This window comes from Trachurus trachurus (assembly GCF_905171665.1).
Source record: "Trachurus trachurus genome assembly, chromosome: 22".
Taxonomy (NCBI): Eukaryota; Metazoa; Chordata; class Actinopteri; order Carangiformes; family Carangidae; genus Trachurus; species Trachurus trachurus.
The window spans coordinates 854,925-871,924 of record NC_139907.1 but is presented as its reverse complement, the minus strand read 5'-3'; the positions used below and the strand labels follow the sequence as shown (position 1 = coordinate 871,924).

Genomic DNA, 17,000 nt, shown 5'->3' with positions numbered 1-17,000 from the left:
ACACACACACAATAAAGTGGAGATACGTGTGTGTGTGTGTGTGTGTGACTGAGCAGTTTCCAATCAGAACGTGCCGTCGCTCCGGCGCTGCTGCTGCTCTCTGATTGGTCGACAGGAGGAACAGGTTTGTGTCGGTGCTGCAGTGAAGCTGCAGACAAAGACTCTCTCCATCCTGCCTGCAGCTGTGGTTTCCCTGGTAACCAGCAGCCAATAACACGCCGCTGCTCGCTGCCACCTCCCCTGGTGTGACACACACACACACACACACACACACACGTTCATAGTACATGTATCTTAGCGTGTCGCAGCTTTTCAAAATAAAAGTCTTCTCCAGTGAACGGTTTGATACCAACGAGTTTATTACAACGGACGGAGCTCCAAGGCACGTTACACCGTCACCACGGCAACAGAACAGGAGGATAATAAAACGCTGTGATGTCACGGCGACGAAGGAGGAGTTTGATTTTATTTTATTTTATTTTACTTTATTTTATTGCAGTAAAAACAACAAGAGTAAAAAAATGTGAACATCTGTAAAACAGTTACACAGCTGGTTCAGCTCCACCACAACAACTACACCCACAGGAGAACATCTACACATCTTCATCACCATCATCATCATCATCATCATCATCATCATGGAAACCTGCTGCTCTTTGATCCTGCATCATCAATAAACTGATCACTTTCACTATTGATCCATTAGTCATTGTTATTCATTCATTACATCTGATTGGACCAGGACCAGTGACAAAAAACTAGAGCTGCAACTAACATTATTTTCATTATCGATGATGCTGTAGATTATTTAAACGATGAATCGATTAGTTGTTTGGTCAATAAAATGTTGGAAAAACATCAATCAGTGTTTCTCAAACCACCAGACGACATCGTCCTCAAATGTCTTGTTTTGTCCACAAACCAAACAGAGACTCAGTTTATTGTCGTAAAGGAACAAAGAAACCAGAAATATTCACATTGAAGAAGCTGCAATCAGAGAATCTGGAGCTTTTTTCCTTTAAAAAAACGACTCAAACTGATTATTAGATTATCAGAATAGTTGACGGTTCATTTACCAATCGACTATTGTTTGATGAGTTGTTGCAGCTCTAGAATAAAGTAAATCTGATCTTGTCTGCAGAGAGTGAATAAATCAATGAATCAATACTGGATCAAAGAGCTTCAGGTTTCCATGGGAGCAGCAGACTGACCGTGTGTTCACATCTACACGTCTTTAACCCGGAGAGGAAGAGTCTCCTCCTCCTCCTCCTCCTCCTCCTCAGACCCGGCCCGAGGCAGAAGAGAACTGCTCCTGCTTGGGGCCCGAAAGGCAAGAAACCTTTAAAAATTGTAGTGCGTAACTTTTTAGAGAAACACTGCGTAATTACAAAAAACATATTAAACTATTGTTACATTTCAAATTGTTGTTGCACTTTTCTGTTGCAGTGTATTCAAAACCAAAAAATTTTAAAACCAGATGATGTTTTTGCAGTAAAAATGCATTGTCTGTTGGTTTATTTTTTTTTTAACTTTTAGTCGACCTTTAGGTGACATTCAGTATCCCAGTACTATTATATATCAATTTGAAGATTAAATGTAAATCAACCCCAGGCTGCTACTTTTAGCTGCATTTGGTGGCACTTCAGAATAAAAACCTGATGATGACCTGACCATATGATGATTCGTAATGACAGAGTAAAAAATGAAGTGGTATTATAGGACGAATCGCCTTTCGCCTACTTCCGGGTAGAAAACCAGCATGAGAACAATAGTGACGGACGAGAGTTTCACTATATTTATCTAATTTTTCATGTCACTATATCACCGTTTAGACTAATCTGATGTTTGTAAAGTTTATAAAACCAATGATTAGACAAACATTACTATTTACGTGTGCACATTTTTGTAATTAGTCATGGTTATCATAGATTAGCTGGGCTAACGGTTAGCTACCTGTTTAACTTTAATAACTCAGTGACTCAATAAACGCTCCATGAAAAAATATTTTCTCCAGCGGATATCTGAGTTCCAACATGACTGAGCTAACTGGAGTAGTTTCATGTCGTGTCCCACAACGGGAGGGTTTTAACAGCTGACGTCCTGGTGTTAGCTTAGCTATCGCTGTTAGCTTAGCTACTGTTAGCTTAGCTACCGTTAGCTGTCCCTGTCAGCTGAGCCACTGATGCTTTCTAGACACTGTGATTCCCCCAAACTGAATAAATACAACACATAGCAACACAAAACACACACACAGAAATAGTAATGTTTCTTCAATCATTTCAGATTTGTCTAAACGGTGATAGGGCGTCAAAAATATGATATATAGCTAAACTCTCGTTCGTTACTATTGATCTCATTCACATTATGTGCAGGTTTTCTACCCGGAAGTAGAATGTAAACAACAAGGCGATTCGGTCTATTGCCAGTAATAGAGGGGGGGGCCAAAGTAATAGAGGGGGGGGCCAAAGTAAAGGTTTTGCCCCGGGCCCCGTGGAGTCTTGTTCCGGCCCTGCTGCTGATCCTCAGTCTCTCTCCTTCTTTACCTTCACATCTCCGGCCAGGATGGTGGCGATCTCCCCCTGCATGAAGGCCCAGGGCACGTTGGAGCCCAGCAGGGGGCACTTCTCCCCGCTGGGGCAGTACACCTCGGCCCCCCCCGCCCCCCCCGGCCCCCCCGAGCCGCCCCCCTGGGCCTTGATGCTCTCTCTGGAGCAGGGGAAGCAGAACTTGTGGCCGGCGACGGACGGACACTGGACGAAGTGCGTGTCCTCTAAGCGCTCGTGGCAGATGGTGCAGCAGAGGGGGGGGGCAGCGGCGGCAGCGGCCAGGGGGGGGGGTGAGTCGGCCGCCACGTGCACCTGGTGGTCCATGCCCCCCCCCACACCTCCTCCTCCTCCAACGGGCGTCTGTGTGTCTCCGTTGCGGGAGGAAAGACGCCGTTGGCCGGACACGGAGGCGAGGGGGGGGGAAACCGAGTCCCGGTCCTTGTTGTTGTTGTTGTTGTGGGGGGGGGAGAGCGTGTCCATCGGGGACTGTCCGTTCTGCTGCTGCTGTGGGGGGGGGTTGGGGGGCTCTGGGGGGGTCAGAGCGGAGGAGAAGGAGAGCCGCAGCGCCTCCGTCTGGCTGTTCATCCACTGCTGCCGCTCCGCTGCCCCCCCCCCCCTCCAAGGAGAAGGAGTCTGGCTCGGGGGACGAGGAGGAGGAGGAGGGGGGGGGGGCTTTCCGCTTCCTCACCCCCCCCCCTAACCCCCCGGGTCTGGGTCCACGTGGGGGGGGCAGCGGGGGGAAGGTGTTGTCGCCGTCGTCGTCGTGCGGCTGCGGCAGCACGTCGTCGCCCCCCAGCCGCTCCCTGAAGACCCTCAGCGCCTCGGGCAGCAGGTCGCCCAGCGGCCGCCAGTCCCCCCCCCCATCCGCCCCCCGGCCCCCCCGGCGCCGGTACTCCAGCTGCTTGAACCCCGAGCCGAGGCCGCGGCCCCCCCCCCCCCTCCTTCAGGCAGTCCTGCTGCATCTGCCGCGCGACGCCGCTCGCCGACGAGAACACGGTGCCCGAGCCCAGAGGGTACTCGATGAAGATCTTCAGCTCGTAGTCCAGACCCCCCGGCCCCCCCAGGCCTGGACCCCCCAGACCAGGACCAGGACCTGGTTTGGACACAGCGTCGAAGGCGAGCACGCGGCCCAGCAGCGCGTGGTCCTTCTTGAAGCGCACGGTGAACGGCGTGCAGCCGGACAGGGCGACCAGCGTGTCCCGGACCGGAACGGGTACCGGACCCGGACCTGGACCCCCCCGCCCCGGACCAGGACCCGGACCAGGACCAGGACCAGGACCAGGACCAGGACCAGGACCGGTCCAGGTCCAGTCCTCCTGCCGGTTGCGGAGCGACTCGCTCAGCTCCGCCAGAACCTCCGCGTTCCGCTGCTTCTCCTTCAGGTCACGGTCCTGGTCGCTGCTGGACACCGAGGGGGGGCGCTTCCCCACCCCCACCCCCGGCTCCAACTGCCCCCCCTGACCGGGCAACCCCCCCCCCAGGCCGGGTCCAACTCTGCCCCCCAGGACCAGCGGTACCGGCCCCGGTCCTGGTCCCGGTCCGTTCAGCAGCGTCTGGGGCAGCAGGCTCGGCGGCACCGCCACCAGCCCCCCCCCGAGGCCCCCCCCATTGCCCCCCCCTCGGCCCCGGGAGTTCGGGCTTTGCCGGTTCAGCTCGGGGGGGCCGTCGTCCGGTTTGAACCCGTTGTGCATCCGGTAGGACTCGAACCGGGTCCGGGGCTCAGAGTACCGGTCCAGTCCAGTTTGCTGCAGCAGCGGCTCCTTCCTGGTGGGGGGGGGCGGGGCTCCGGCCGGGGGGGCTCCCACTCCGTGCGCTCGTTTCAGGTGCCGCGCCGTCTCGATGACGAACTCGATCCGGTCGGCGCCCTCGTAGTTGACGCAGCCGCGACAAACCGGCTCGGTGAAGTCCTGGACCATGGCCCAGGGCCGGCGCGGCAGGTCACACAGGTAGCAGGGCTGCCGCTGGCGCCGGGGGGGGGGGCCGGGGGGGCCGGAGGAGGAGGAGGAGGAGGAGAGCTGGGGGGAGGACATGGTGCTCTGCCCGGTGCTCTGGAGAAAAGTGATGATAATCCTCGGGGCCCAGCGCCCTGTAGGGCCACAGAAACCCCAGTCGTCTAATCTTTGTATGACTGAATTATTCTGTTTAGACCCCGACTATTAATACTCATAGTAACGCTGCACTGGCATCAAAACAAAGTAGGCTAAATAAAAAATTATAATACATACGTAGTCTAAGAAAAAAAGTGGAGGGTAGGGGCCCACTTTAGTATTCTTTCAGGGGACCCAGAATTCCTAGCAACAGCCCTGGCTCTGCCTCTTCCTCCCGGTGGAGCAGTGACTCTGTCCGGTAGGGCAGTGACTCTCTGTCCGGTGGGGCAGCGACTCTCTGTCCGGTGGAGCAGCGACTCTGCCCGGTAGGGCAGCGACTCTCTGTCCGGTGCTCTGCCTCTTCCTCCCGGTGGGGCAGCGACTCTGCCCGGTAGGGCAGTGACTCTCTGTCCGGTGGGGCAGCGACTCTCTGTCCGGTGTTCTGCCTCTTCCTCCCGGTGGGGCAACGACTCTGCCCGGTAGGGCAGTGACTCTCTGTCCGGTGGGGCAGCGACTCTCTGTCCGGTGGAGCAGCGACTCTGCCCGGTAGGGCAGCGACTCTCTGTCCGGTGGAGCAGCGACTCTGCCCGGTAGGGCAGCGACTCTCTGTCCGGTGGAGCAGCGACTCTGCCCGGTAGGGCAGTGACTCTCTGTCCGGTGGGGCAGCGACTCTCTGTCCGGTGGAGCAGCGACTCTGCCCGGTAGGGCAGTGACTCTCTGTCCGGTGTTCTGCCTCTTCCTCCCGGTGGGGCAACGACTCTGCCCGGTAGGGCAGCGACTCTCTGTCCGGTAGGGAAGCGACTCTCTGTCCGGTGCTCTGTCACTCTCTTCCCGGTGATCTGTCTCTTTATCCCGGTGGAGCAGCAACGCTCTTCCCGGTGATCTGTCTCTCTCTTCCCGGTGATCTGTCTCTCTCTTCCCGGTGCTTTGCCTCCTCCTCCTCCTCCTCCTCCTCCTCCTCCTCAGCAGCGGTCGGTGTGAGCCTCGGACTCGGAGCAGCAGCAGCAGCAGCAACGAGGAGCGGAGTCACGGAGCGGCTCCTCCGGCGGCTGCAGCTTATTGTTCCTGCTGCTGCTGGAGCTTCGCGCTGCTGCTGCAGAGGAGGAGGAGGAGGAGGGGGGATGGGGGGGGGGCTGCGCTGTTTTCCCTGCATGCATCCCCCCCCCACCCCCCCCCCCTCCCACTGAAGCTGAGGAATTCGGATGGTGCCCCTCCTCCCTCCTCCTCCTAGGAATGCCACCTGGTAGAGCGAGTGACGTCACCGCCCCTCCCCCCTCTGAGACTGAAATTACACCATGGCTTTAATTTCATTTTTTTTATGTCTTTTTTATAATTTATTTATTTTTATTAGACCTATTTATCTATTTACTTATTATTTCATCATCTCTATATATTTCTTATGTTATTTATCTCCTATATATTATTTGTTTAAATGTTTTGATAATGTCTGTCGCTTTGTTTTTTTGTTCCTTTTTCAATTGTTGATGTTATTTGATATATAAAAAAAAAGAAATTACACGATGGCACTTGTTGTTGCCCCCCCCCCCCCACCACCACACACACACTGATCCAGCCACTGCAACAACCGGATCAATGAACCTGAGCAGCAGCTTCATTCATCTTCACCAGTCGATCAATAATCAATAATCTGACCAGATGAATCAATCAGAGAATAATCCACAATAACTGACCAACAGCTGATCAATCAACTCACTGATCGATCAGCTGTGTAACAACAACCTGAGCCTCATCAATGAGCCAGGTATCGATTAATAATTATCAGATCGATTGATTCTGAGTGAACCAAGAGAAAAATGAACAATTACTCAGCTGATTCATGTGTGTGTGTGTGTGTGTGTGTGTGTGTGTGTGTGTGTGTGTGTGTGTGTGTGTTGCTAGGCAGGTTTCACCTCCCTGTTGTCCCCTCCCTCTCTCTCTCTCTCTCTCTCTCTCAGTGTAACGAGCCTCTCTCGTCCTCTTTGTGTGTTTTCCTGCAGCTGATCGATCAAAACAGTCGATCGGTCCAATAATCAATCACAGCCTCGTTAATATTGTTGTTATAATTATTGTTATTAATAATAATAATATTGTTGCTGTTGTGACATCATCATCATCACTTCATCATGTGATGATGAAGATGATGATGTCATTATCAATAATGTTCATTGATCAGTAACGATGACGGAGTCAAACAACACGCTGACACACACACGGCGGCGTGCCTCTGATGATGCGTACAGTCTGCGTTGCCATGGAGACGAGCCTGGTAACCGAGCAGCAGTGACTCTCTCTCACACACACACACACACACACACACACGCACACACACACACACACACACACACACACACACACACACACACACACACACAGCTCATCAGTGCAACAATCAATCAATCAATAATAATGATTATTGATTGACCCCCCCCCCCCCCCCTCCCTACCTGGTTGGCTCAGGCCGTCGTCGGCGGTCGCAGCAGCTGGATGTTGTTGCCATGGAAACTGGGGCAGCGCTGGCGGCGGCGGCGGTCTCCACGGCGACGGAGGAGCTGCTCCGGTGAGTTGCTGCTGCTGGAGACACAGACAGGAGGTCACAGGGTCACAGGAGGTCAACTCAGGTAACCATGGCAACCAGGCAGCTCTGACCAGACTATTATGGGCTGTCGTCTGATCAGAGGAGTTCATTATACTGAAGAAGAATGTGAATTAAAAACTAAAAAGTGAAGCAGGAAGTGAAGTTCCTGCAGGTTGATGTTTAAATGAACTAAAGTGTTTTTGGTTTTTGTTTTATTTTTATTAACAGCTCAACATAAAAGACAGAAATAAACATGATAACAAAACTAAACTAAACAAACATTCACATTTTGCAGTTGCATGAAAGAAAAGTAAAAGAAAGGAGAGGTTATCTGATGTTATTTATGGCTCTTCAACAACTAGAAACAGTCCCATTTACCCATTAGACCATGTTGTTAACATTGTGCAGCTGAAACCAGTGGGAAGCTTAGTGCTGGTGACGTGTAGTTGTCTATTAAAGCCGTATGTTAGCTTTCTACTTCTGGACGTCAGATACGGTAGAAAAGGAGTTCATATGTGGAGATTATCTCACTGAACTCAACTCTGAAGGATCAGAAACCTGTAGTAGTACTAGCAGTAGTACTAGTAGTAGTAGTAGTACTAGTAGAAACTGGTGTTTTAGTCTCAGAGCTGAAACCAGATTCACTTATACTGGACCCAGAACGTGGTGAACTTCAGACCTTTATCTGAGGAGCCTCGACTGTTTCACACCAACAGAGTGGTGAATGTAGACTCTCTTACTGTTCTCCCACTATTATGGGATGTAGCTCTGTTGAAGACGAGGACGAAGCCAGAGACTCTGAGCCGTTTGTTTCATCCCATGCATCAGAAGAAGGCATTTTAAAAACCAGCACTTTATAACAGACGCACTGTAATGAATCTGAACAGCGCTTCTATGCGACACCTTTGTCGATTAAATGCACTTCATTGTTCTACTACTCCTTGCTCTTTCTGACTGGAGCTACGGTATGATAGATTGTATATATTGTGATATTGTGATATGGTATTTGTACCATGTTGTACATTGTTCCTATTTTCATCCTTGTATAATAGTTAATTCTTTCCTAGAGCTAAATCTGGTGTATCTACATTTTGGATGTTCATGAATACGCAGAGTCCCGTTACAAATAAACTAATAAACACTGACCATGTGGGCGGAGCCAATGTGACTGACGGCTCAGAGTGTGTGTGTGTGTGTGTGTGTGTGTGTGTGTGTGTGTGTGTGTGTGTGTGTGTGTGTGTGTGTGTCTGTGTCTGTGTGTGTGTGTGTGTGTGTGTGTGTGTGTGTGTGTGTGTGTGTGTGTGTGTGTCGTCTGCAGAGCGTCAGCGGTAAAAAGCTATAAATAACCTGCTGCTACAAACAGCCTGGTTACCACGACAACCAGCCTGTCTCCATCCCAGCAGAGGAGAAGGAGGAAGGGGGGAGATATTCTGCTGCATCAGTCGCTCTGAGGAGGGGAGGGGAGGGGGAGGCGTTGCCGTGGTAACATCTTCCATGTGTGATGAGAAGGATGGAGGCTGCTGCCCCCTGCTGGTCTCAGATCAGAACCACAACTAACTAAACTCACTCCTAAACACTAGTCAACTCCTCTAGAATAAAAAACATTCACCACAGATAAATGATGTTTCTGCTGTTGGTTCGACCAATGCAACCAAGAATAAATAAATCTGACATTAAAAAGCGTGTGTGTGTCAGACAGACGATCAAACAAAGCAAAAACATAACACAATGTAGAAACAGATTAAAACACAGTATGATAGAAAGCTATAAACAGGATTGATTACCTGGGTTTTGATTACAACTGTTACGCTGTTAAATGGTTTATTTCTCTTATTTTTTGGCTTCATTAGTTAATTATTGGATACTTGTTTCTTTCTATGACTCTGAAACCATGAAGAGCTCTGATGGATTTACTGAAGGGTAGTAGGCATTTATAAGCTAGACAGCTTCAGCTTCAGTCTGCAGCTTTTAGATCTCTGTATGAACTAGTTGAACTAATTATGGTTTTATGGAGGTTGACTGATGCTCAACTGTTAAAGGGACAACGAGGAGTTTGTATTTGGTTATAAAAAAGTCTGATATTAATGTGGATGAATCTCCGTTACCACTTGTTAATGGTCCATTTTAGATAAATCTATAGTTTTGTCTCTATGGTTATTTTGTTATTATTAGTGGTGGTGGAAATGCTGGGCGAGCCGACCAGCGTTTCTTTACTTTCGGTTTCGTGGCGAGTCATGAGAATAACGCCGCCGAATCTCCGTTTATGGTGGGAACTACGACGGTATGTGATCGTCTTCCAACCTCTGACTTTAATTCTTGATGAATGAAAACATGAGTCTGTCTTGCGCCGGTCAAAGAATTTCACGGTGCGGAGGCTCATGGTAAGTGTAGTGAGAAAACACTTCGCTTTCCAAAACTCCTTGTTGTCCCTTTAATAATTTGTATAAAAGATTGAATAAACTACTGCAACATGGCTCTGTTCCTTCATCTCTGCAAAGCTCTTTGTCTCAGACACACAGACAAGCGACCATGCAAACGACCCCCCCGCCCCCCGTCAGCCAGTCTAACCCCAACACCACCCTCTCCTTCAAACCTGTTGGAAACACTGAAAACTATAATAACCTGTGTGTGTGTGTGTGTGTGTGTGTGTGTGTGTGTGTACCTGCTGCCTCCAGGTGTGTGACCGGTAGGTGACCGGGGGCTGTGAGGTCAGAGGTCGGGGGGAGGGGGGGGCCGTGGTGGTGGTGGGGGGCCGCCACCATCCTGAGGGCCGACTCCAGCAGCTGGCTCTGATTGGATAGATGGATAGATGGATGGATGGATGGATGGATGGATGGATGGATGGATGGATAGATAGATAGATAGATAGATAGATAGATAGATAGATAGATAGATAGATAGATAGATAGATAGATAGATAGATAGATAGATAGATAGATAGATAGATAGATAGATAGATAGATAGATAGATAGATAGAGAATACTTTATTCATCCTTAGCAGGGAAATTCAAGTTAGTCCAGTAGCTCACACAACAATGACACAAAAAACATTTTAACAAGTGTTATATAAAACGATTGCAGCAGGAACAAATGACCTCTTAAATCTTTCAGTTCTGCAGGTCAGGGAGAGCAGCCTTTTACTGCGGCTGCTGTAGGAGAGGAGAGCCAATCAGCAGCCGGCGTCACAGTGCTCAGTGATGAGTGTGTGTGTGTGTGTGTGTGTGTTCACCTGCAGCTGCAGCGTCTGCTGGTTCAGGCTCCGCCCCCTGTCCACGTCCTCCCTGATGACACAGTGATGATGTCACAGTGATGATGTAACAGTGATGTCACAGTGGATGTGTATGTGATGTCACACAGAGAGCAGCGCCTCCTGGTGGTGGGACGTCTGTTCTGTCTCTAACTCTCCTGTCGTCCTTCTGTTCCCTTCCTCCTTCCTTCCTCCTTCCTTCCTTCCTTCCTTCCTTCCTTCCTTCCTTCCTTCCTTCCTTCCTTCCTTCCTTCCTTCCTTCCCTTTGTCCTTACTTCTTCTTCCTTCCTCTTTTGATCCAATTGACCCTCCATTGTTCCTTCTTCCTTCCTAGAATGAATCTGTTCCCTCCCTCCCTTCCTTCTTTCCACAATCCTTTTTCCCTTCCTTCCTTCCTTCCCTTTGTCCTTCCTTCCTTCTTCCTTCCTCTTTTGATCCAATTGACCCTCCATCGTTCTTTCCTTCATTCTTTCCACCCTTCTTTCTTCCTAGAATGAATCTGTTCCCTTCCTCCTTCCTTCTTCCTTCCCTTTGACCCAATCTTTTCCCTCCCTCCATCTATCTTTCCTTCCCTTTTCCCTTCCTTCTTTCCCTTCATCCCTTCTTCCTTCCTTCCATTCCTTCTTTCCTTGACCAGGTGGCCAACAGGAGGGTTAAGGATGTTTCTAGACTGTAGTGAAGTGTTTCCTGCTGCAGTTCCCTCCTCCCTCCACCAGGGGGCAGGAGCTCAACAACAGACTCAGTGACTCTAGTTCACATATTGATTATAGATTATTGATGTGTCACCTGTCGACCTGCAGCAGCCTCTGGACGCCGTCCACCAGCTGACACACACGGGCCTCCATGTCCGACTGAGCCTACACACACACACACACACACACACACACACACACACACAAACTTGATTGACATTTACTAATGATCCTACGATGGAGTATTATGGCCACATTGAGAAAAACAACAACACAGACTTTGAGAATAAAGTCGTACATTTACGAGAATAAAGTTGTACGTTTACGAGAAAAAAAGTCATAACATTACGAGAATAAAGTTGTAAATTTACCACTTTACTCTCAAAGTTTGTTATTTTTTTATTTGTCAGTGTGGCCCTAATGCACCGTCGTATGATCCAAATATTCTTAAAAAGTGGAAAAGTCGTATTTTTGTGCCCAGACGTTACAAACAACACGTTTTAGAGCTGAAATCACAACAACAACAACAAACTGGGATGTTTTCAGAATATCTGATACCGGCCGAGGTCCAGTTACTCTGTTACTCTGTCAGTTACTTAGTTACTCTGTTACTCTGTCGGTACCTTGATGAGCGGAGCGGCAGCAGCCACAGCTGCAGCTGCAGCTGCTGCCGCCATGTTAGTGGCGTCTCCATGGAAACCAGAGGACGGCCCCGCCTCCCCCACTGCATCATGGGAGCTGGAGGCCAGGCCAGGTGCATGCTGGGAGCTGGAGGCCAGGCCAGGTGCATGCTGGGAGCTGAAGGCCAGGCCAGGTGCATCATGGGAGCTGGAGGCCAGGCCAGGTGCATCATGGGAGCTGAGGATCCTGACGCTGACCTCCCTCCTGCTGGAGCTGAGAGGCGACAGGTGATGATGCGTTCAGGGTCGTCATGGAGATTCAAACAGGAAGTTCATCCTCTGAGTGAGGGTTTTCACAATAAAAGCCAGAGGAGGTTTTTTTTTTTCTTCTCACCGTCGGCTCAGAGCGGCGAGCACGGCGCCGCGGCCTCCAGCTGAGAACCGTGATGTCAGCAGGTCGGGACCTGATGATGTCACAGGGGCGGAGCCTGATGATGTCACAGGGGCGGAGCCTGATGATGTCACAGGGGCGGAGCCTGAGTGACCAATAAACCATTAATTAATCAATAACCTATAACATTCATTCTATTATCTACTACTCTACTATCAGAGTCCCGTTACAAATAAATGAATAAAAGAAATTAAAAGTATTTCTTGATTGATTGATTGATTGATTGACAGATGGATTGACGGTTTCTCACCAGGCCAGTGGTCCCGGTGAGTCCCGGTCTTCCTGTCAGGGCCGGGTGCTGCTGCCGGCTGCAGGAGGAATAGTTGATCACAACTAATCAGTCGAATCAATAACTTTATCAATGACGTCAACAAACAGGAAAATATCCTGTAGAAAATCCACTTTAAAGGGATACACCAACTTTTTTTTTCGTGTCTTGCCTCACTCCCGAGTCCATGACCAGCAGATAGACACCATCCTTTCCACTGTGCGTGCAGTAACAAGGGAGATAGAGCCGTATCGCCGTAATTAGTTTAGCTCAAACACTGGAAGTGTATAGGTAGTGTTAGCCTGCCTCCACCTAAAGTCGCTAATTAGCTTAGCTCAAACACTGGAAGTGTATGGGTAGTGTTAGCCTGCCTCCACCTAAAGTCGCTAATTAGCTTAGCTCAAACACTGGAAGTGTATAGGTAGTGTTAGCCTGCCTCCACCTAAAGTCGCTAATTAGCTTAGCTCAAACACTGGAAGTGTATGGGTAGTGTTAGCCTGCCTCCACCTAAAGTCGCTAATTAGCTTAGCTCAAACACTGGAAGTGTATGGGTAGTGTTAGCCTGCCTCCTACCCGAGCTGAAATCAGCAGTCAGAAGCTGATTTCATTTTAGCTCTAAACTCTGTAAATATATCACTTTATCAACATTTCCAACATGTTTAGGTGAGAAAGTAGCCGTTTAGATCAGCAGTGTGTCGTTAATTTGTCTAAATACCAGCTGTTTACAATTTTGTTGGGATGAATTCGGCGCTACTCAAGCTAGCCGTTGTGACCAACGCACTTCCGGTTACTTTCACAAAATAAAACACCCGTTGCCCTTTACATACAGAAAACCATGACGATAGAATTTGTGCTTTTACTTTGAAACAGGAAGCTAAGCTACCCTCGATGTAGCTAGCTTGAACCAAAATAAAGCGTCTTTGCTTGAACCCTCCGTTTTGACCGATCTCGTCCCGTTAGCGGCATTTGACCGCTCAAGATGCCTTACCGGAGAGTTTTGTCAGCTCTGAGACGAAGATCGGCCCGCCGGTTTCCGTTTAGAGTTGCTGAAGAGTTTCTCTGATGACTTTAGGTGGAGGCAGGCTAACAATACCCATACACTTCCAGTGTTTGAGCTAAGCTAATTAGCTACTTTAGGTGGAGGCAGGCTAACACTACCTATACACTTCAGTGTTTGAGCTAAGCTAATTAGAGACTTTAGGTGGAGGCAGGCTAACACTACCCATACACTTCCAGCGTTTGAGCTAAGCTAATTAGCGTCTTTGGGTGGAGGCAGGCTAACACTACACTTCCAGTGTTTGAGCTAAGCTAATTAGCGACTTTAGGTGGAGGCAGGCTAACACTACCTATACACTTCCAGTGTTTGAGCTAAGCTAATTAGCGACTTTAGGTGGAGGCAGGCTAACACTACCTATACACTTCCAGCGTTTGAGCTAAGCTAATTAGCGACTTTAGGTGGAGGCAGGCTAACACTACCCATACACTTCCAGCGTTTGAGCTAAGCTAATTAGCGACTTTAGGTGGAGGCAGGCTAACACTACCCATACACTTCCAGCGTTTGAGCTAAGCTAATTAGCGACTTTAGGTGGAGGCAGGCTAACACTACCTATACACTTCCAGTGTTTGAGCTAAGCTAATTAGCGACTTTAGGTGGAGGCAGGCTAACACTACCCATACACTTCCAGTGTTTGAGCTAAGCTAATTACGGCGATACGGCTCTATCTCCCTTGTTACTGCACGCACAGTGGAAAGGATGGTGTCTATCTGCTGGTCATGGACTCGGGAATTTGACAAAACTTGTAATAGTAAATATTTCTGTGATAAACCTGTGAAGTTTCAAAGACTCACTGAGACTCTGGGCTCCCGGTTCTCTTTGGTCGGTCCAGATCCAGATCTCCGTCCTGGTCCAGGTCCCAGTCCAAATCCAGATCCAGATCTAGGTTCAGGTTCAGGTTCAGGTTCAGGTCCTGGCTTAGGTCCAGATCTAGGTCTTTGTCCAGGTCTCGGTCCAAATCCAGATGCAGATTCAGTTCCCGGTCCTGGTCTCTGTCCTGGTCCAGGTCCAGATTCAGGTCTTTGTCCTGTTCCAGGTCCAGATCCCCTCAGTGTCCGTCCATCCTTCAACACAGAACCAGAACCATGTGGACTCCGCAGAGACCAGCTGCTCTCACCGGTTCTGGTCTCAGTCCTGGTCTCAGTCCCGGTCTCAGTCCCGGTCCTGGTCCTGGTTCTGGTCTCAGTCCGGGGAGCAGCTCCTGGTCCTGGTCTCGGGACCGGACCCGGCTCCCGCAGCTTCTGGACGGTGATATGAACCGATCCTGATCCTGATCCTGATCCTGGTCCAGATCCAAATCCACATCCTGGTCCCGGTCCGGTTCCATGGGTCCGGTTCGGGACCAGGACTCTGGTGGACCGGATCAACACGTCTCCAGTGTCCGAGCTGCAGCCGGACCGGTCCGGACTGAAGCCGCCGGGCGGGTCCGGACGGAGCATCGACCTGGTCCGGTTCGGTCCGGTTCGGTTGGACCAGACAGAGCCGTTAGCATGAAGCTAACAGCTGTTAGCCGCGTTCAAAACTCCCGCTCCGCTGAGAAGCTGCGAGAGGAAGAAGAACCGAACCGAACCGAGCGGAATCGAACCCGGTCCCTCCAGAAGGTCCAACAGAACCGGAGGAAGAGGAGATAAAGGAGGAAACAGGAGGAAACAGAGAGAGAGTTCAGAGAAACTAGAACTAGAAGAACAAACAGCAACAGTTACTGACAACAACACGTCACTTCCGCTTCCCACCGAAGATCGTCTAGACTACAGGACTACAGGAGGTCTCACTCCGCCGGTAGACCACAGGAGGTCTCACTCCGCCGGTAGACCACAGGAACTACAGGAGGTCTCACTCCGCCGGTAGACCACAGGAACTACAGGAGGTCTCACTCCGCCGGTAGACCACAGGAACTACAGGAGGTCTCACTCCGCCGGTAGACCACAGGACTACAGGAGGTCTCACTCCGCCGGTAGACCACAGGACTACAGGAGGTCTCACTCCGCCGGTAGACCACAGGACTACAGGAGGTCTCACTCCGCCGGTAGACCACAGGAACTACAGGAGGTCTCACTCCGCCGGTAGACCACAGGAACTACAGGAGGTCTCACTCCGCCGGTAGACCACAGGAACTACAGGAGGTCTCACTCCGCCGGTAGACCACAGGACACCGAGAGTCTCAGAGCCACGTTTGTTGATAATAATATTAATGATAATAATTCAGCTTATTTCACACTATATAAATTGATACAGAATTTTAAAATAGAACTTGTCGTTTTAAATAATATTTAACTAGTTTTAGTCTTTTACCTCTGACGTATTTATATTTATATTTATGTATTGCATTTGTATTTCTACTTGTAGGTTTATTAGTTTATTGGGAGTTTTAGCTTAATTTTATATTCAGGTCTGTAATTCTTAGATAGAGCTGTTTTCTTTTTTTTTATTGATGCAATGAATGACATCTGAATGCTGCTGCTATCTATCTATCTATCTATCTATCTATCTATCTATCTATCTATCTATCTATCTATCTATCTATCTATCTATCTATCTATCTATCTATCTATCTATCCTAGAATTAGTAAGATTTCATATTGTTGATTTTTTTTTATGTTAAATGTCTCCAGATGAAGCAACGTTGGTTTCTTCTCATAAAGCCTCATGAAGCCTTGAATTAATTCAACTGTTATGTAACACTGATCCATTTTATTCATTACATAGATATATATATGGAAATAGTCATAACACAAAAAACGATACACACACATACCTGTCAATAATATAGAATTCAATTAAATTCAATTCAAACAGCTTTATTGACATGAACAGAAATGTGTTGTTGCCAAAGCATTTATAAAACATTTACTTACATTCATATTTTGTACAGTACAATACAATTACATATTTAAAAAATATGTTTTGATTACATATAATATACAATATACAATATATACATTGTTAATATTTACTGTCATTTACAGTCAGTTTGTGTCTGATTATTCGGGGAAGAAAACTATCATTATCATCTTTTTTATAATTAAATATTTATTGGATTGTTTGATTTATTTATACTATAATAAAATAAAATAAACGTGTATGTTACAGTGAAATGTTAATGAAGCCTGGTGTAAATAAAGGTTTATTCTCCTCCTGTAGGAACTGTAACAGGTCGGAACCTTCCTCCGCTCGTGTTTCCCTGCGGACCGTCTCTGCTGCTGCACCGCTGAACCCGAGAGGTCGAAGTCTCCTCACGAGTTTCTTCTCCTCCTCCTGGTCTCTGGTCTCTGAGCTCTGATCGAGTCTCTATCGATCATCGATCACTGATCCATCGATCCGCTGATCTGATCAACTCCTCGTCCTCTGGTTCTGATCGATGATCGAACTGGTTGAACGGGTTTGATCCGGTTTCTCTCCGCTGCGTCTCAGCTGCTGCGTCCTTCAGCCTCAGTCCGCCGGAAGCTGCTGCAGACCGGA

General features: G+C 48.9%; 2 protein-coding genes across 2 annotated transcripts in view; both read right to left on the bottom strand.

Moving 5' to 3' along the window:
• kiaa0586 (KIAA0586 ortholog) overlaps positions 1–14,868 on the bottom strand; it is a gene marked incomplete at its 5' end in the record, with an annotated part of 34,134 nt that extends 19,266 nt beyond the window's left edge. Inside the window, 9 exons of the mRNA XM_083998491.1 lie at positions 7,078–7,204; positions 9,871–9,997; positions 10,439–10,490; positions 11,243–11,313; positions 11,772–12,042; positions 12,163–12,304; positions 12,460–12,527; positions 14,336–14,568; positions 14,659–14,868. Coding sequence (XP_083854617.1) covers positions 7,078–7,204; positions 9,871–9,997; positions 10,439–10,490; positions 11,243–11,313; positions 11,772–12,042; positions 12,163–12,304; positions 12,460–12,527; positions 14,336–14,568; positions 14,659–14,868 — 1,301 coding nt within the window. The remainder of the gene's footprint in view (positions 1–7,077; positions 7,205–9,870; positions 9,998–10,438; positions 10,491–11,242; positions 11,314–11,771; positions 12,043–12,162; positions 12,305–12,459; positions 12,528–14,335; positions 14,569–14,658) is intronic.
• On the bottom strand, positions 2,523–6,886 carry irf2bpl (interferon regulatory factor 2 binding protein-like; the record flags this gene model as incomplete). Its single annotated transcript, XM_083998458.1, is given in 5 exon segments — positions 2,523–2,984; positions 3,019–3,484; positions 3,486–4,632; positions 4,860–5,478; positions 6,872–6,886. Coding segments are annotated over 5 exon segments (2,709 nt in total).
• Positions 14,869–17,000: the final 2,132 nt, after the last annotated feature.